General features: G+C 40.5%; 1 protein-coding gene across 1 annotated transcript; it reads right to left on the reverse strand.

The window, feature by feature from the left end:
• RIPK2 (receptor interacting serine/threonine kinase 2) lies at positions 1-16,612 on the reverse strand. Its single transcript, XM_054385495.1, has 11 exons — positions 16,425-16,612; positions 14,628-14,781; positions 13,203-13,358; positions 10,853-11,010; positions 7,576-7,625; positions 7,083-7,244; positions 4,554-4,639; positions 4,286-4,375; positions 3,682-3,775; positions 551-712; positions 1-377 (listed from the first exon to the last, which is right to left on the reverse strand). Exons 1-11 carry the CDS (start codon positions 16,610-16,612, stop codon positions 52-54), a joined length of 1,626 nt encoding a protein of 541 aa, XP_054241470.1. The 3' UTR covers positions 1-51.
• Positions 16,613-20,728: the final 4,116 nt, after the last annotated feature.

Genomic DNA, 20,728 nt, shown 5'->3' on the forward strand with positions numbered 1-20,728 from the left:
AGAATGGTGTACTAAGAAATATTCCCATGGTTTCACACAGGAAGAATAAATCTAAAGGTGCAGTCTTAGAGAATTAGATGCAATGTCTGGATAAGGTTGAAGTCCCAGCTGTTTGTTGTCTTTCAACTTTTGTATTATAATTCTGGCAAATTCCTCTCCTTGGCTATCTGAAGTATCAAGTAGTTGGCGGACTTTTGATGTCCTTGTAGGTTTGGTGCTTATAAGTTCATAATCTTCTTTCATGAGTAAAAACCTTGCTAGAAGGGCATCCAGTGATTGATTCAAACATGCTTCAGTCATCTGATCAATAATTTCCTCTCTTTTACTTTGGATCCATTGATGAGCTACATTCTGTTGTATGGTTTCCAAAACAAAATCTGAGGTTGGAGAAGATGGAAAAAAAAAAAAGGTAAAATTAGTATTGTAACTGCCTGTCAGTGATTTGGCAGGTGAACAACAACTCCAATTTCTATTTCATAAACACATATATATTTGATATCAGGACACCCACTTGTTGTGGGACCTGGAATTAAATCAGTGTTTGCTGTACCTGAAGGAACTGGTGATGTGGAACTTGAAGTGTCTGAAATATTTTTGTCAGAAGAGGGTAAACTGCTGTATGGATGCACGAGAAGTTTGGCGCTCTGAATTACAGAGATATTCTCATCCATGCTATGACTGCTGAGAGAGTGTAGACCTCCAGAACTTCCATCTCAAAAAAAAAAAAAGGCAAGAAAAACAAACAAACCAACCAAGCTGTATTACTTCTATGGTCAAATAAAATACAGCCAGCAGAGACTATTTAAGAGTAATTCCATACAACAAGCCATAAACAACCTAAATTCACTTCAAATACACTATTCCTTACACTCAGGTTCTGAGTACCTTTATGTCCCTTATCTTTTGCCAGGGCTTGACCATGGGTTTAGGGATCTTGCTTTATTTTAAAATAATATGGAGAAAATAAACTCAGTAGATGTAAATTTTAAAAAAAGCTCTGTTCAATAGATCTTTTTTTTAAGAAATTGTAAGAAAAAAAAAAAAACAAACAACTCCTTGAAGTGTTTGGAGAGATAGGTAGGAGTCAGCATGAAAGTTGATTGATTTATTTTGATGAAGTCTGGCAGGGTAACAAAGGAGAAAATACTGGAAAAAAGATTCAACTAGAGGGAAAGAACATAAAGACCAACCATGATATCGGGTGGGAAGCCAATGGAAGCTTTCTGCAGTCCATCAAAACAGCACAAGACTTCAAGAAAGCTTCACATAAACATTTGCAAAGGAAGAGAGAAAAAAAGGTTTTAATATGGTGGAAAACTTAATAATTTCTAATTTTAACCTTTTTTATGTAGAAAAAGATGATGGATGTGAAAAAGATGGAGCACCTCTTCTATGAAGACAGGCTGAAAGAATTTGGGCTGTTCAGACCGGAGCAGAAGGTTCCAGGGAGACCTTAGAGCCAAAGGGAACCTACAGGAAGGCTGGGAAGGACTGTTTAGAAGGGCTTGATAGGATGAAGGGCAATGGTTTGAAACTGGAGCAGGGTAGATTTAGAATGGACATTAGGAAAAAGTTCTTTACAATGAGAGCAGTAAAATACTGGAAAGGGCTGCCCAGGGATGTGGTTGAGGCCCCATCCCTGGAGATACTCCAGATCAGACTGGATGTGGCCCTGGTCAGCCTGATGTGGTTGGAGGTGTCCCTGCTGACTGCAGAGGGGTTGGGCATGATGACCTTTGACAGCCCCTTCCAACCTGATGCAATCTGTGAATCTGTGAAAGCAGTAGCAGGAATGACTCGAAGAAGTGATGACAAATACCTGATGAGAAACTAGTTACAGAGCATCTGCCCACTTAAGTAAACAGTTCTCATTACAGACTTTCAGTGTCACTTAAAGAGCTTCAGAAACGTTAACGAAGAACCTGAAATGCAGATGGAAGAATTCAGATGAGCATCTAGAAATGCAGTAAGAACAGGTAGCCTCGTAGAGAGCTCAGAACTTATATAAACCTATCCAGTAGGGTATTTGTAGGTGTATTCCTAGATCAGTGCTGACTTGTGGAAGAATATGGCTGTAAGTGCAAGAAACAGGAATAGGAAAATTCCAAAAGAATCACAGTCTGATTTTTAAAAAATGGTGGACTAGAACTGACTGTGACTAGCATTTCACTTCATTAAAGACAGAGAAAGTATGCTGGGCAGAGCTATACAGTGTGAAGCAGATGTTATCTACTGCATGAATGAAAAGGGATTAGGAGACAACTGGCAAGAGTGAAAGATCATTTTAGAAAAGGATTTTAAACATCTTGGCTGGGTTAGGCTGTTTTAGTCCTCCAGGCACATACAGACCTTTAATAGCATTAGAGACAAAACTGCTGGGATTGTACTGGTACAGGAGAATGAACTTCACCAGTGACCACACAATGAGAAAAATAGAATCATGGTGATGAATTTTCTGGCATTATTCAGAAAGAACAAAGTGAGTAAGGTTACTCAGGATTAACCCAGCTGACCCAGAAGACTAGAGTAATGGACACTGAAATTCTGTTGCACAGAACATGAGATCTTAGACTTTCTGCTTCAAGATGGGGCTAATGATTGGGAATGAAGACAGAAAGACCTCTACCTAGATTATTCTACGATGAAGAGCTTGTGAGAACGCAAAAATGAAATTCTAAGATATATTAAGTAAAGTTCTTATTTTGGGAAGAAAACATTTGTCTTGTTTCTTTCTTAGTACTAAGTAGAGATGTCTGGTGGCCTCAGTTTAATGACTTAAATTAGGACATGTACAGGGAGGACTAGTAGGATACCAGGAGAATGAAGAAGCTTATTTTACAAATGGACTTCAAAACAGTGTATCCTGCTTGTCTAGCAAAACAAAGTCTATTGAAGGATTACTCTCTGTATCAGAAATAAAATGGGGAAGAGCTTAAAGCAATGAACAAGACTGTGTATAAGCTGAGTAAGGGAAGAAAAAATAAATGAAGTGAAAGTTAGAAGACAGCTCCTGACTCTGAAGGAGCAAGTTTCTAAAAAAAGTCTTCTGATTGTATTGGTGGAAAAAAACAACTCAACCAAACTCTACACTCATTACTTCTGCCTTGGTGGCATGCCAAACTCTTCTCTTGCCAACAGCTACCTGGGAACAGATTATTACCTGAAACAATTGCATCTCCTTTGGACAAAGTAAGAAGAATGCCAATCCTGCTTCACATCATAAAACTACGTGATGCAGATGTTGGCAAAGTAATAACAAACACTTCTGCTGTTGTGTGGTTGTACAGATGCTATTTTCAGAGTATCTGTACATACATGCAAGAAAGTGTAAGCAGTGACTCCCTAAAGGACCACTAACTGATCAGTCAGATTAACAGCATCATCACAATCTCACCAATGACCCCCACAAGCAGGTATGACATTTTTAACAGGATCCAGCAGCATTTACCATTATCTTAACTGATTACATTAGACCACACTCATCACCAATCTAAAATTCCATTTTCTAAATTCATCACAACATTCCTATTAAGCCTGGGGACTGAGCAGTAAGTTTACAAACCAGATCTCTTTTCTGACATAAACAGACACCTAAGTATCTACCATGCAAATGCAGTGTTATGGCAGGATTGTAAAGCTGCAATGGCAACTTAATTGATAAGAAGTTATTAGTATCTCTACCTGAGGAGAGGATATTGCCCTTGAGTTTTGATATATCTGGAGGGATGCTCCGAAGGGGAAGTGCATCACACTGTATGGAGTCAGAATATGCTTCCTGAAATGATTCCAGATGCATAATGTAAATGCACATTACATGAAGTAGCAATTATTTACACAATACTTTCCCATCACTCTCTTCTCCCTATCTAAAAGCTCAACAGATGGCACAATTAAAATACCTTAAATTAGAAGAAACCAGCATTAAGAATCAAAATATCAAAGCAAATCTCTATGACTCTATCTAAGGAAGCTCCATAGAGGTGTAAGGGAGCAGATGACAGTCTCTCACAAGTTGTAGATATTGTGTGCTATATTCCTCCTTGAGGGGCTTGATTTCCCACACTTATAGGATATAACATGCCCTTCTTCTGTCTGCTCACCTGTCTTGCACTATCTTCACCCACATGGCTACATATTTCTTACACTCCACCTCAACTAATGCATTTTATGCCTTTCGTGAGTGCAGAGAAAAGTAAATTGCAGAACAATTCCCCCTTATTAAGTTAATCCCCCTTTAAAGCTCTCATGATGACAACATACCAAAAGCAATATCTAAAATATTTACCTCCTGAGGATTCAGAGGTACATTTAGAGGTATCTGCTGCACATCTGCTTTCTTGCCACTCTTGCTAAGACACCGTGATTCATACAGTGACTGGAAGAGACATGTTTACCTGTATTACATTTCTGCTGCAAGATGACAGCTCTGTACAAACACCATGTTCCAGCCAGATACAAGATTAGGTAAATGACAAAGGAGTTTACATTTCTCTTAGCAAGCAGAAGTTGCCAACCTATTTGACCACCTCATGACTGTAACAAAAGCTACTTACCTTTGATCTCTTTAACAGAATTACTGCTTCCAGCATGGCTAATTCATCAAACGTTCGCAGGACTGGCTCAAAGTCTATTAAGCATTCTAAACAAAACAAAAATAATACTTTGCTGAAGGATTTAAGGTGGAAATCCAGTTTTTGTTTTGCTAAAGCTACTTTCTCATAGATGGTCATGGTAGTTGGGTTATGGTTGGACTCGATGATCTTAAAGGTCTTTTCTAAACTGTAGTGATTCTGTGAGAAAAGCAATTTCTCTGCTGATACACATCAGACTAGTTCCTCTGCCAAATGGAAGTTTCTTGCCCTCACCTGTTTCACACCATCAAAAGAAACCCTGCCCTGATCTGGCCACCTCACCATTCTGTGTCAAAACAGATCAGGACTATACCCAACTGCAAGTCTTGCATTCCTAGAACAGACAGGTTGGCAGGTGTGCTGTAATTCAAGATAGTACCCCTAGCACAGCAAAAGACAAAATACATGCTCTGTGGCAGGGCCAGAACAGATGGTGATAGTCAAGGCACTGACCTATCACATTAGTGAATCCAAATGGTAGTGTCCTCATGCTCATCAAGGGCAGCAAGTCAGAAAAGCTAAAATCATCTGCTCATCTTCCTCAATAAGCAAGTGACAACCTCTGCTATGCTTCCTTCCTTGCCAGTGCTGAAAGGTTTACAAAACTAAGTATTTGAAACTTTGAGATGACTTTGTTATCAAAATATCTCTTTGAAACTGTGGTCAAGTAGAACAAAACCTCAGGGAAGGATGATGGCATACCTTCATTCTACTGCATTTCTGTGGACTCCACCCATTTGGTGAACCCATTTACTGTAATTCATCACACTGCATCCTTATTAGCATTTTCCCCCGTCTAATGTTATCACAGTCCCTCCATATTAACTTTTTTTTTTCACTAACAGCTTCAAGAAGTACATTCAATACTGGGTTCTTATTTTCCTGCACCACCTAAGCCAGAGTTTTGTAGGTCTGACACTCTGTTTCCACACTGAAATACTAGCACTTAATTTTTCTTGATAATAATTAAATGGTGGTTACATACTCCAAGTATGCACAGCAACATGGTGATAAGCAGTCTTTATCCCTTCTTTACAAGGAGACCAGACAAATTAACCAAGCTTTTCTATTTAAAGTTTAACAAAAAAGAGGGTTGGGTGTTTTAATTCCCCACCCTATGCTATGCTAAATGTAGCATTTCCCAATCAGTGACCTTTACTTCCCTTAATTTTGCAAGAGTTTTGCAACTTCCTCTTTCTTTTTAGGATAGTAAAGTAGGGGAGAAAGCAATGTGTGCTCTCCTCAAAGACCATCTTACTACAGACACAGAGCTAATAACAGAATCCAAATAAGTTCAAGCTTTAGTACACATCCCTGGTAACACAGGCTTGATTACTATTTTGTTTTGGTTAAGTGACACAAGGAAACAAGAACACATAAGGAAATGTACATTCTTTTTTACTAAATAAATTATACTTTCTTCCTTGGGAAGAATAATCATAGAATTGTTTAGGTTGGAAAAAATTTGTAAGATCATCAAGTCCAATTGTTAATCTAACTGCCAAATCTATCACTAAACCATCTCCCCAAGCACCACATCTATATGTCTTTTACATAACACCAGGGATGGGGATTCCACCACTTCCTTGGGCAGCCTGCTCCAGTGCTATATGACCATCTCGGAGAAAAAAAAATTCTAAATTCTACAATCCACTGTAAAAAAAGGCTGGAAGTATTTATATTCCTTCTCATGGACAGAAAGCTGCACAAAGGAAAGATGGAAAGAGAAAGTTCAGTGCTTGACTTCAACCAGCTCCTGCTCAATCTGAGAGGTGGAACAATCAGAGGTGAAGTCTCAGTGAAAAACAGGAGATATAAACACAAAGTAAAGTCATTATTGCTTATCTGATGTGCAATGGCTCGTTGGCGTGTTTGCTATACATCCCACAGTACTCATTCTGTACTTCACTATTGTTCACTCCAACAATAATAAAATAAAAAATCCCTCAAGTGAAAGTAGGTAAACAAACATGCTGCTTTTTTTACGAGTATATTACAGGTGAAAAATGCAAGACTCCAACTAACAACTTGGTTTAATGGCACACGTTGTTCCATTTGTGAAAATTTCTTTACAGAGCTGGTGAAACATACACAACAAGACTGAGTGCTTGTATTTCTGGACAGCTTCACCACTTTCCTTTGGCAACTATAGGGCTTTTAGTGATAGGATGAAGGGCACTGGTTTGAAACTGGAGCAGGCTAGATTTAGGTTGGACATAAAGAAGAAGTTCTTCATAATGAAAGTGGTAAAATACTGAAACAGGCTGCCCAGTGATGTGGTTGAAGAGACATTCAAGATTGGACTGGATGTGGCCCTCGGCAGCCTGATGTAGTTGAGGGTCCCTTCCAACACAACATGACCTGTGAACTATAACCTTGCTCTGTAAGTAGCATGTTCAACATAAATCTGGCAATTTAAAAACCTTTTCTCATTGTGCAAGGTAAACTCACTTAAGAACGATGGTCTTTCATCTGGGTTTTGTGCCCATCCACTTCCTATCAATCTTATGATGAGCGCTCGATGAGGAATGTCCATTGATAAACTCTTTTCACTTAAGTCCAGTCGCTGTCCTTGTGACACACTGTACATTATCTGCAAGGGGTTTATAACTTCTGTCAAAATAGACATCATTCAGTCAATATAAATATACATGCAATATAAAAAGCATATGATAGGAGGAATAGTTTGCAGATACAATATTATATATAGCTCATCGAAGTAAGATTTTTTTAGAGTATTTTTAATTTATCAAACAACACTGTAATAAGAAAATACAGAAAAAGAGTGGAGTTTGAAAAGAAACCTCAAAATGTTCCTCAACAAGCAGCTTACAAGTTGAATCATTAAAAGGTAACCTCTAAAATGAATTCCCCAAGTACCCAGGTCTCAGTTTAGCCCTTATGTAAAGCTACAAAAATGAATTAAAGGAAGACATGACCTTACCTTCAAAAGGCTGTTTCCTTGACATCACTTCCCACATTATAATTGCATAACTGTTTAAAGTATAAAAAATATAGATGTTATTTTCAATTACCAGCACTTAATAACACAATGTGCTCAGCTTTGGAGTCCAGTAAAACCACTTTGCTAAGGTGATCCTGCATGCACAGGATTGGAGGACTGACTACAGCTAACCACACATCTAGCTAACCACACATCTAGCTAACCAGACATGGCACTTTTGGATATGGTTTAATGCCCATGGTGGTGTTAGGTCGATGATTGGACTCGATCTTAGAGGTCTTTTCCAACTGAAACAATTCTGATTGTTGACGAGCTGAACATATGAAACCCAGCAGGAATTTTAACCAGTGACTTCCAACTAGAACTACATGGCATATAAACTCCTGTTTCAAATCCCTATTAGCTCTACTAATACATTGTGAATTGTGTACATGCAGTTTAAACCCCAATATACAAATTAAACTGAGCCCCAGAGCCCTGTCCTAACTGCAGTACTGTGACATCTCCCCAGTCTGGACTGGCACTGTCTGACATCCCCATGGGAAGCAGGCTACTAGCAGGGAATATGGCTTCCCCCACACTTCTATCATACAATCATAGAATGGTTTGGATTGGAAGGGACCTCCGTAGGTCATCTAGTCCAACCCCCCTGCCGTCAGCAGGAACATCCTCCACTACATCAGGTTGCTCAGAGCCTTGTCAAACCTTACCATGAATATCTGCAGGGATGGAGCCTCAACTACTTCCCTGGGCAACCTGTCCCAGTGTTTTACCATCTTCATGGTAAAGAACTTGTTCCCCACATCCAATCTAAATCTTCTCTTCTCTAATTTCAAATGATTGCCCCTTGTCCTATCATTCCAGGCCTTTGTAAACAGTCTGAAGAACAGAAGGCCCTGGGGAGACCTTATAGTGGCCTTCCAGTACCTGAAGGGGGCCTACAAGAAAGCTGGGAAGGGACTTTTTACAAGGACTTGTAGTGATAGGATGAGAGGGAATGGATTGAAGCTTGAGGCGGGCAGATTCAGACTGGAGATTAGGAACAAATTCTTATAAGTGAGGGTGGTGAGACACTGGAACAGGTTGCCTAGGGAGGTTGTGGATGCCCTCCCCCTTCCAACCTAAACCATTCTATGAATCTATGAATAAATTTAGTAGTTCTAAAGTTAAAACGAGAGAGTAAAAATATCTCACTGCTCAAGAACCCAAATTCCAATGTCAAGCATATAATTGTAAACATACCTCTATTCCCTTAATTTTTTTTCAGTCAGTCAACTCAGATTTTAAAATGTTATTTCAAAAACCCTGTAATCCAGTTTCTGCTGAAGCAATAAAAACAAAACTACACATAGAAATTCTTTTTGCTAAAGAAGAATGACAGCAGAAGAAATGTTTGCTCATCTACTCAAGTAACTGTACACAAAGTTTTCCTGCATCACAAAGCAGGTGCATACAGGTTACATTTAACTGCATCTAAGCATTGTATCATTCAATAGATACCAATTAGAAGAATCCAAAAAAATAAGTAAGAATGAAAGAACTGATACTTAAAATCATTTAAACTGAGGTTTCCTAACTACTCACTCCATTCACATTTTAACATTCATTAACATTAAAAATTATTCAAGTAACTCTTTAGTAAAAGCAGTCCTCCCTGTCAGAAAACCTTATTTTGCTGCATTCCTGAGAAATCCATGCAGGCTGATTTGTTTTGGCACAGCAAATTTTTCCTCTTGTAAAATTCAATGCTGCTTGACTGTTGTGTGACAGACTTGTTTCTTTAAAGAAGATCCTTCCTCACAAATTGTCTTGAATATCTCAGCAACATTCAGCTCTATCTGCTGTGGTCAATTAATCAGACATCCAGACTTTCACTCAGTTTGGAATCTTCCTACAGTTAAAGATTTTGTGAATTCTACAACACTGCAGCAAACCACTCCCGGCTGATTTCACTTTATTCATGTTTTTCTGCTTCAGTGCATCTCTTTCTGATCCTGAGCACAGATCTTCCTGTGTGACCTTTCTGGTGGTGATTTCCTTCACTGCCTCTCCACCTTCATGTCTTCCTGCCTTGAATTGCTATCCTTCTTTACAAAACTGACTCTTGTTTCTTTTCTGTCTTCTCAAACAATCTCTTTTGTTCCCAATCTCTCAGTTTTCTGAACTCTTCTACTGATCTTTTCTCTCTTATTTTATTCCATCCATTTCATTGTTATTCCTCTACACCCAATGTTTTTCTCTAGCAAGCATGTTTTCCTTATGCCCACTCACTCATTAAGCCACCACCCACATTTTCAACCCTTCTAAATCAGAAGCCAGAGGAGATAACATCACACTGCTGCTTGTTTTCCCACATATACTATTGCTCCTTTTAAATGTCTTCCTAATCCAGGTTTTCTCATCAAAGAGTGAGGGAAGCAGGTATGTTCCCATCTTTTTCTTTGAACATGAATGAAGTAGTTTTCAATGAACTACTTGTTCCCTTTAAGGGTAAGGGATAATTAAGAGAGATAGTATTCTCCCTGGAAGTCAGTAAGACCGTCTGAGACTGATTTGCCTCCCACCAAAATACAATCCTGTCAAAGATAACTGAAGGTAAAGGTGAAGAAAAAGACAGAGATGGTCTTAGTCACAGTGACATGCCCTGCTTCATGCCTCCCCAGTCCCCATTTACCTATGACAATCCCAAGTAGAATTGCTGTTTTGTTACACGGGTCGCCACCACTCCCCTTCTTCCTGTTCTACTACTTCTAATATGTAGAGCTGAATGATGCAAATCTATCTGAACTTTTTATAAAGTAAGCTATTCCCTCTCTAAATACTTCCTCTAACCCCATCATTTGTCCTAAAGCCTTTCAAAAAATATATTTTCTTCTTTCCCCCAGCTACGTTCTGCAAATTGTGTTAATTGATGTGCACAAATTACAAGGGTATGTGCACTGAGGTAATGGTGGGAAGAGTTTCTTCCCTTCCTAGGCTTTGTCTATGCATCACAGTCATTTGTAGAAACCACTCTCCTCTGTTTGTCTAGTTTTAGCTTGGTTTCTGGAGCATTACAATTGTCACAGTGTTTTCTAAAGAAACAGGTGAGCAAATCTAGTTACACTCAATTCTATTTTTCCCTGGCTGATTTTCCTTATATGCTTATCACGCTTCAGAAAACGAATAAAATTGCTGAAAACGTACTGAAGTCTGAGGTCAGTAAATGAAATCTGAGTTCAGATCGCAAAGCCCACCTGAGAACAACATGACTTACCTGTACATATCGTGTTTTACACTGGCACGGGTTTTCTGACTGGGATTGTAATCTTCAGGTGGCATGTAGATAATTGTTCCTCCTTCTGGCAAAGAGGATTCACTTCGTGATTGTGACATGGATATGACACGCCATTTTGACATGCCAAAATCTGCAATCTGGAAAGGACAAATCGGTTGTTCTGAGAAGAAAAACTGGATTTATCTGCTGACTGTTGTCAAAAATTTCTGGAACACTCCCAAAAGAATGGGTCACTTAAAGTCCTCAACCTGAGGCACAAAAAGTATGTCGTTGTCCTAGCAACAGGAAACACCAGCTCCAGATCAAGAAGCATTCCCAGGTCATGACTCATGCTATCCCTATAGCACTGCCCTATCCTGTCCTGCTTTTAAAGAAGGACTCACTTTATGGCTGAGGTTAAAAAGGCAAAGCTCCCTAGTTGTGACAAAAGCACAAATTTAGTACAAATCATAATAGCTCTACAGAACTTAGGCTGCAGATGTCCCAAGAGAGTTGCTCTCACAGAAAAATCGTGGGGCATGACACTTCACCCCCCAAAACTCTGAAATACTGATCTTGAGGTAACAGATTTGCTATTCTGAAGTTCTATGATGCAAAATATTGCTGCATATTTTGTTTACTGTGCAGTACAGCTACACAGAAAACTAATTAACTCCAGTTTTCATCACCAGATATCCACAAGCCAGGGAGCAAAATGTCAGACCAGGTTACAAGTAAGGAGGCACACTGCCAGCACAATGTGCTTGCTGCAAAGCTGAGCTGCAGTGTCTGGCAATGAAGAAGAAAGGCAAGCAGCCATCTACCAGCTCTGCAAAAGCTGGACAAGTGCAGAAGAGCAAAACCTTTTTCAACAAAGATACCTGTCTGAGTGCTGTGACAACTAAGACAACAGAAAGAAGCTTTCTGGAGAGCGTGCAGTCAAAATGCACAGCAAAAAATAACCTTTCTTCCTCTGCAACTCACTCTCACCACGCCTTCCTCACTGTAACTGCTTGCATTATCTTGCTCATTTCGTAGATCTGGGACAGCCAGAAGCACTCTATGAATGGTGTTACTTCTACACATTTGCAATACTTCTATTTGGCATACATAGTAACATTCCTTGCATTTCCTGCCAGCTGTTCTAATTTAGAGAATCTTGCATCACCCCCAAAAAAACACTTAAAACCCTCAAGGACAGACATGATTTCACAGACTTCTTAGAGGAAGTAGAGCAGGTATCAAAGAGTTAACCTCTTCCTTTCAATTACTCCAGCAAAGCAACTATTTATATGTAGCCAAGCAGAGCACCAGAAGACACCAATGTTGCTAGGGATTTTAAAAAAAGAATGGATAATGAAACTACGTGGACCAGATCCCCAATCAGGTTTATCAGGAAGCTGGAGAGATGGCAATACCAGCACAACTGAGTGGGAGGAGATATGATCTCCTGAGGGTGTGAGCAGAGACAAAGCTCTGCACAGCACCTCGCTGCCAAGAAAAATGTCATTGCAATGGAGAAAGGAGGAATCAGCACTGCATCATTGATCTTTGCTCAAAAAACTCAAAGAAAGTTTAATCAACTGATCAAACAACTTAAGTGTTTGCCATTCAAGTATAAATCAAGTGCAAAATACTTCTTATTTCTCATTTACCTGAAGAGTATTTTAAAAGCAGAGAATCTTTAAAAAAAATCAACAAAAACCCAACAAATCTTGCAATTATGAGAACACCTACCAATTTAGTCAGAAGTTCTTTTAGTTTCTTTTTCACATCACAGCAGCATTATTTTAAAAGGCAGAATCACAGTTTTAAACTAATATTACTTCTCCATGCATGTTTGCTTGCTCTAAGGAGCTTCACAAAAGGCATCTTCCAACACGTTCAGATTTCGCAGTCACCTTTTACATGTTCTTACACTACACTAACAGAACATGTATGTACACACTGCATGGTAACATTTCAATCTGATCTACTCTTCTCCAGAAGTAACATTCTGAGCATCTCAGACAGGAACACTTTGAATTTTCTTCTCAGAAAGTGTCAGACATAGCTACCCTTGGAAGGCTGCCACATGAGAGTGTCACTACTATTCAGTATCAGCTACTGCAATGGCAGAAACAGCCCAAATTCTGGCTTTCTGGTCCTTTCAGATGGATTAAATCCATACTTGACCAAAGCAGAGTTTTCAAAAGAAGAACTCAAAAGTTCTGTCTGCAAGGATAGGGCAAAACATCTGGCATACAATTACATCTCCTCTCTGTGGCCACATTCTCACTCTTATTCTTTCACAATAATTAAAACACTTTTGCTTATTCTGGATGCTGCAGAACATGAGAAATAACTCTACCTTCACATGAAATTCATCATCCAGCAAAATATTTTGGGTTTTCAAGTCATGGTGCAGCAATGGAGGATTCATGTTGTGCAAATAGTTTACTCCCAAAGCAACTTCATACAGGAAGCGGAATCTCAGGCACCAGGGAATGTCAGGATATAAATCTTTCTGCCAAGATAAAACCACAAAACCAGAATATAATCTCCTGGTTTGATCTAACAGCACAACACAGTGACTTTTATTACAAGAAGAAATTGACTTGGGGCAAGTGGTAACTTTTAAAAATATACATTACATGAACAGCTTAAGAGATTGTAACTGAACATTAAGAATGGCTAACTGTTAAAACAAATATACAAATGTTAATCATGCTGTGCTATATTGCTGTTCCCTGTTAATCACCTAGTCATTTGTAACTGCTACACATCATGGAGAACATTCACTGCAGTACTCATTTGTTTAGAAATACCATTTACAAAGGAACTCCTGTATGAAACTTCCATCCTAGAGACTATGAGCACTACACAAAGGAAGGCAAGAATCACATCTTCAATTGACATTGGGGGGAAAAAAGAGCTGTGGTGAAACTAAGCAACTAAACACAAAATACTAACTTTATAAATACTAATATACCTTTAGAAAAAGGCAGCAAAATTCAACTGAAATTTTAAAATCTACATTGACATGAATGAATGCCTTTATGAAAAACATACAGCTGAGCTCTAAATATACTAAATTTATTTAGTATATATAATATATATATTATTTATATATACTAAATAATAATTATTTAGTATATTAAATAATGATATATGTATTGATTAAAGGTGCAGAAGAGACTGTAGTGCTGTTAAAAACACAACTGCAATAGCTTTGCAGCAGGAACACCAGATTAAGCTAAGGTGAGCAAGTGAGGATTCACCACAAAAAAACTTATTTCTGAGAGTAAAATGTGGTAGAAATATTCATATCTGGTCAGATTAGCATTATTTGACTCCTATAAACTAAAGTAAAAAATATTCAAATTCTTTTTTGATAAAGATTGAAATTCAGGAAAAACCACTAACTTTTGTGTGATATTTACATTGCCAATAATTCTAAAACTCAAGCTGAAGCAAGCATAAATAATTCAGCTTCTAATTAGAGAACAACAGATATATGTGAAAGGATTTTATATAATAATTCAACATGAAGCATTGTTACAGGTCATGACACTAAAGCAACAAGTACAGTCAACCTAAAGCCTGCTGAGTTTGGTTGTCTTTTTCAGACACTGAAAGGCTCTCTGAGCACCAAAGGCTATTAGTGGTAATAACTGTCCTTTAATTTGAAATATTATAAATACTATACTTTACTGTATTACTTCCCTTAAGTATGGGAATCATAATCTATTTGAAACAACCAGGGATTGTATTTAAAGACTGTAAGTACACTTACCCCATGTAAAAGCTGGTTTAATGACCCATTTGTCATGTATTCTGTTACTATCCCCAGAAATTCAGGCTCGTTGCAAATTCCCAAAATTGGCAGAATGTAACTAAACCTGGCTTTGTGTAATATCTCTGCCTCTTTTAGAAGGTGGTTTCTATCACTTAAAGAAAACAAACAAACAAAAAAGCATTACCACACCAATACTAGGAAACTCAAAGTAAATGTTGAGTTCACTATATTCTCTTTAAAAAAAATGATGTACCTATGTGCAGCACCACCCCTGTCACCATCTGATTCCTGTTTTGATAGCAAGGCACTATTTTATTACCCTGTTTTGATAGCAAGGCACTATTTTACTGCCAGTCTTCAAACCATGACTTTTCACTGAGGCCCAATATTAATCTCCTGGAGTGGAGATTTTAACACTTACAATTGTCCAATCCATTTAAATTTCCTGGATGCTGACGTGCATCAAAATAACATAGGTTAAAGGAATGCACTGGCACTTTTTCAAGGAAAAGATAGTTTCTTTTCATGTAAACTGTTCTTTCAAATTTGTCCTCTGCTTTCAGTCACCCTCTGGCAAAAAAATATTCGCTAGTTGCACAGGCAGCAGGAAGAGATCAGCCTCATGATGCTTGGATACCTGCATTTAGATGTGTGAATGGTCTCTGTTATATCAAACCTCGTCCTAAATGTGAATTTGATGCATCTTTACAAATTCAGAACTTTCATCATGAGCATTTGAGAAGCTCAAGTCTTATTTACGATTGCATATACTTTTATCCATAAAAATGACAAATTATTTGGTATGCCTTGTATCTCAAGACTTCTTGAAATGATAAGGGTCTGTTGACATTGAGGATACTTGGACCATGAAGAAAAAAAATTTAGATTTTATACCAGTGGAGAGTGGTACAGGTGCAAGTACCTGACTAGGATATCCAAACAGTACTTTCACAGCACGTCTAAGACTGATCCTTTGGATGTGAGCCAGCCTGATTCAGAAGCAATACAGCACTGATGGGGCATGGCTCCATACAAGCCAGGGCTGTGCCCAGCATGATTTGCTCACCACAGCACATGTTAATGTGGCTCTACAGCTCGCAGGCGAAAGCTGGCTTGTGCCCACCAAGCTCAAGCACACGCGGAAGAGCTCGCGTTAGTCTGGATCTATTGATGAAGATCTATCTCTTAAAAAGAAATGGCCATAAGAGTATATGATGAGAAGTGAAAGCCTGGAGAACTGAAACCTGCTGCTTTTACCACAAGAAAACTTTTAATGTAGATGGATAGTAAATGAAGGGTAATTGTTGGTCCTTATCTACATGACAGAAGGCGGCTTCTCCTATGCAAAATTCTAGGAAATGGCAGACGTAAAAAAGGCAGCGTTCCAAGAAAGCATGGGACAAGAGGCACAACTCCCTTCCTCCCTCCGTCTCTCCAGAAAATAACAGGTCTGAGAAAGCTCCGGGGTTTTCCCACGGGATTCAGCTGTAGCCGGGAAATGACTTGCAACATAGCAAGGGCTATTCCTGTGCCTGCGGATCACTCCATCTCTATCTGCTCCACATCAGAACGGCACCGAGTGATGCCTGAACTAGTACAAACCCACAATACCACCTTAGATGGCTGGTCACACGCCAAGTTCTAGGTTCCTGTTCGGGAAATAAACTGCACCAGCACTACCCATCGACTGGGCGGCCCCGGACAGGCGGGGGTGATAGGGGAAGCCGCGCCGCTGTCGGGGGCCGCCCCCTCCGCGATGCCCCATCCCGATGTCCCCCTCCCCACCCTCGTCACCTGTCTAGCAGCGGCCCCTGCAGGCATTTGAGGGCCACCGGGACCCTCCAGTCGGCATGGCGGGCGGCGGACACGGTACCGTAAGCTCCACGGCTGATAAAACGCAAATCCGGGAGTTTGTTGGAAGGGATGGAGGGAAGGGCGTAGCTGATGGCGGCCGCACGGCCTCCCCCGTGCCCGACGCTCATCCTCGCACTCCGCTGTCAAGCGCAGCGGGGCCCACAGGGCCACTCCTCCCGCCCTCCTTCCTCCGCAGCCCGCTCCGCCTTCAGCCCGAGGAGGAGGGACTTTCCTGCCCTGGGAAAATGGGTTCCGATGTCCGGGAAGGTTAAGGTGTAAGGAGGCTTGTGGCGGTTCTGTTGGTTCCCTGGGGGAGCTGTGCCGGGGCAGCAGCCTGCTCCTTCGCGGGAAGTGAGGCGTGGAGCCGAGAGACATCCCCTGGGCCAGGGATCGGAGGAGGGAGGGGAAGCACCCCCCCTCCGTCCGGAAGGCGGCAAGGGATGTCTTACTTCACAGTCACAGCATGGTGGGAAGGGACCTCCGGAGGGCAGAGTCACCTAGAGCAGGTGTCACAATGTCTACGCGGGTTTTGAAAGATTCGAGAGGAGATTCCCCCTCTGAACAGACTCTCTGAACAGCCCGTTCCGGTGGTCTGTCACCCTCACAGTAAAGTTTTTCCTAATGTTCAAATGAGACCTCCTGTGGAGTACAGCACTTCTGAGTTACCTGGGGCTTCAGTTCCGAGTTGTGCTGGTGTCGCGATGACAGGGTGTTAAGTATAATGTCAGGGTAAACTCTGGTCCTCTCTTGAAAGTAAATGATACTTCCTTTCAGAACTAGTCTACCCCACACTTGAATCACACAGAATCACAAAATGTTAGGGGTTGGAAGAGACCTTGAAAGATCATCCATTCCAACCCCTCTGCCAGAGCAGGATCTCCTAGAGTAGGTCATATAGGAATGTGTCCAGGTGGGTTTTGTATTTCTCCAGAGAAGGAGACTCCACAACCCCTCTGGGCAGCCTGTTCTAGTGCTCTGTCACACAGTTCCGTATGTTCATGTGGACCTCCTCTGCTCCAGCTTGCACCCATTGCCCCTTGTCCTGTCATTGGACACCACTGTGAAGAGATTCTGAGTTTTAGAACTATCACCAACAGATCCTCTTTCATGTAACGAAAGGTCATTGTTCTTGTATAAAACCACTATTTTATTTATTTATAACCACTATTATTTATTTATAACCACTAATTTATTTATTTATTTATTTATTTATTTATTATTTAAACACTATTTTATTTATTCTAATTTTTAAGAGAGAAATAAAGCCTTCCTGGTGTTTGGGGGACTGCAATATTCAACCCCACTCACTTGTAATCCAATTTTTTTGTCATTTTGCTAGTAAGTGCAATTATTTTTTTTTGCATTTAGGAGCAGGTAATTCCTGGTGAGTATTCTGCTGAAGGTCTATGGCTTTTAGCAACAGTACTTACATCTTGGGAAATTGATAGTAACCCAAAATGAATCAACCCTGTTAATCATTTCCTCGGGTTTCGGGCATGAACACATGGCTCTCTGTTCCTGTTTGTATCTATAATTAGCATGTGTCATCTGGGAATAACGTAAGGCATAATTTCAGTGCAGATGTAATAGTTTGGGAGAATGAGAATTCCAGAATAAGATCTTGAAAAAAAAAATTACCCCCAAATGAAGATGGAATACTTCCATGAACAAGATATATGTAAAACAGATGTTAAGTGAGGCCTTCCTTTTACTAGCCCATAATGCACTGGGTACCAAACATCATTCATACTGGTCCAAACTGTCTAAATACCTATAGATATTAGCATCACTGTAAATCACCTCAGATCTTCTGTGGTGTAGCACAAGGGTACCAGATGTCATACTTCTGCATTTGACATATAATTTAATGTTTGAAGGACTCTCCTAATGAATTCTTCATTAAAAGGAAGATTTTTTACACTGCAGCTGCCTACACGGTGGTCTGTCTGGTTCTTACAGCTGTTGAATGAAAATCATGGAAGACATTTTCTGAAGTTTACGCTGCTTGTTCTGTATTTTTTACTTCTGGAGGTAACAAGACCCAGTGTCTGTGTTAGAATGTAGTAGAAAGAATAGTCCCTCTCTGTTAATAAATACTTGTGCATCATAGAATCACTAAAGCTGGAAAAGACTTTTAAAATCATTGAGTCCAACTGTAACCCAGCTACCATGGCCACTAAACCACACCTACATGCTTCTTGAACACCTCCAGGGATGGTGACTCCACCACCTCACTGGGCAGCCTGTCCAATGCCTCACCACTCTTTCAGTAAAGATTTTTTTTCCTAACATCTGACCTAAACCTCCCCTGGCACAACTCACACCCATTTCCTTTCATCCTATCACTTGGGAGAAGAGACCAACACCAGCCTCACTACAACGTCTTTTCAGATAATTGTAGTGAGCAGTAAGACCTCCCCTTAACATTCTCTTCTTCAGGCTAACTAACCCCAGTTCCCTCAGCTGCTCCTTGTATGATGCCCTCCAAACCCCTCTCCATCCTTGTTGCTCTTTTCTGGACAGACTCCAGGACCTCAATGTCTTTCCTATACTGTGGCACCTGGAACTGAACCCAGTACTCAAGCTGTGGCCTCACCAGGGCCCAACACAGGGGCACGATCACTTCCTTACTCCTGCTGGACACTGGTTTTCCTACAGGCCAGGATGCCATTGGCCTTCTTGGCCACCTGGGCACACTGCTGGCTCATGTACAGCCAGCCATCTGCCAGCACTCCCAGATCCTTTTCCACCAGGCTGCTTTCCGGCCACTCTTCCCCAAGCCTGTAGTGTTGCTTGGGGTTGTTGTGACCAAAGTGCAGGACCTGGTCCTTGGTCTTGTTAAACCTCATTCTGTTATCAAATATAAAGAGCATGGACTGGGAAAAGACGAATCCCCACAAAAAATGTAGACTGCTTCTTAAAACTGAGTTTTCAGGTAATGCTGGTCTGGTAGAACTGCATAGCATTTTCCACTGTAGGCTTTGTTGTACGTTTCATATGCCACCTTGTGGTCTTCAATGAGAAAGTTCATCTGATCTGCTAAATACATTTGGAAATATGTTTCATTGGTAGTAAACTAAATTAATGTCCCCAAATTGAGCCTGTTTTGCCCATGATGGTAGTTGCTGAGTGATCTCCCTCATCCTTATCTTGACCAATGAACCTTTCGTCATGATTTCTCTCTCTCTGTCTGGATGAATAGGGAGAGTGAGAAAGCGGCTTTAGTGGGCACTTGGCATCCAACCAGGGTCAACTTGCCACAAAAGGCATGTAATCACAAGAGCAATAAGGAGGAAATAGTATTTTTGAATGTAGAAATGAAACTAACTCTTAAAAAGATGCAATAGAGAACTGAAAAAGATGGGGAATTTTAGTAGAAATTCTGTCATGCTGTGGCAATGGACACTGGGAAGGGGGCGAAGAAAGAAACAATAAATTAGGAATATAATGTGGGTGCAATAAACACCAAACCACATGAGCATTCATCATATCACTGGCTGCTGAGTGATCTTTGCCTTCCTGCTGTCCAGTGGAGCCCTCCCAGCCTTGCAAAGAGCCATCTGATCATTTACATGCATGAGTAATTATGCAGCTAGTCTTGGTGACTTCATCTCGTGCACCAAGTTTGGCTTCCAAGACATGAGAGCACTCAACAATGTGCTGGTTCTCTGATATCCAAGCAAAGGAACCTGTTGGAAGGTGTACTCTGGCCCGTCCAGCCTACACAAAACAAATTGTTTTGCACAGGTATAAAGTATTCAAGGAACAAGGGCATGTAGGCATGAGTGGATCTCCCATCAGCATGGAGGCTGAGTAGGGCCAGAATGGGCACAATCACCAAGTGGTGGAAAAGCACTTCTGGAGCTAGAAATTAGCCACAGAATTTGGTGCTGGTCACATGCCGAATGTTTTGCAATGTGAATGCTTGTATGGTCCGGGCCATGTTCTTCAGGCTTCTGATGCCAGCCTTTTAAGGGTGCAGTCCGTCCTGTGGCACACGCTCTACCTTGGTTTTCTGCTTGTGCCTTTGTCAGTCCATTATGGGCTCTGCTCCTCTGTGCACAGGGTTATGTTTAAAATGCTTGACTCTGAATTTAAACCACATGTAAATTGTTTGTAAATAATTCACCTTTGTGGCTGCTGCATGAACAGGGCTAGCTGACTTAGCACTGACTTCACCTGGAGTACTGTGTCTAGCTCTGGGGGCCCATCACAAGCAGACATGGACCTGCTGGAGCGAGTCC

Source organism: Indicator indicator, chromosome 12 (assembly GCF_027791375.1).
Source record: "Indicator indicator isolate 239-I01 chromosome 12, UM_Iind_1.1, whole genome shotgun sequence".
NCBI classification, from domain to species: domain Eukaryota; kingdom Metazoa; phylum Chordata; class Aves; order Piciformes; family Indicatoridae; genus Indicator; species Indicator indicator.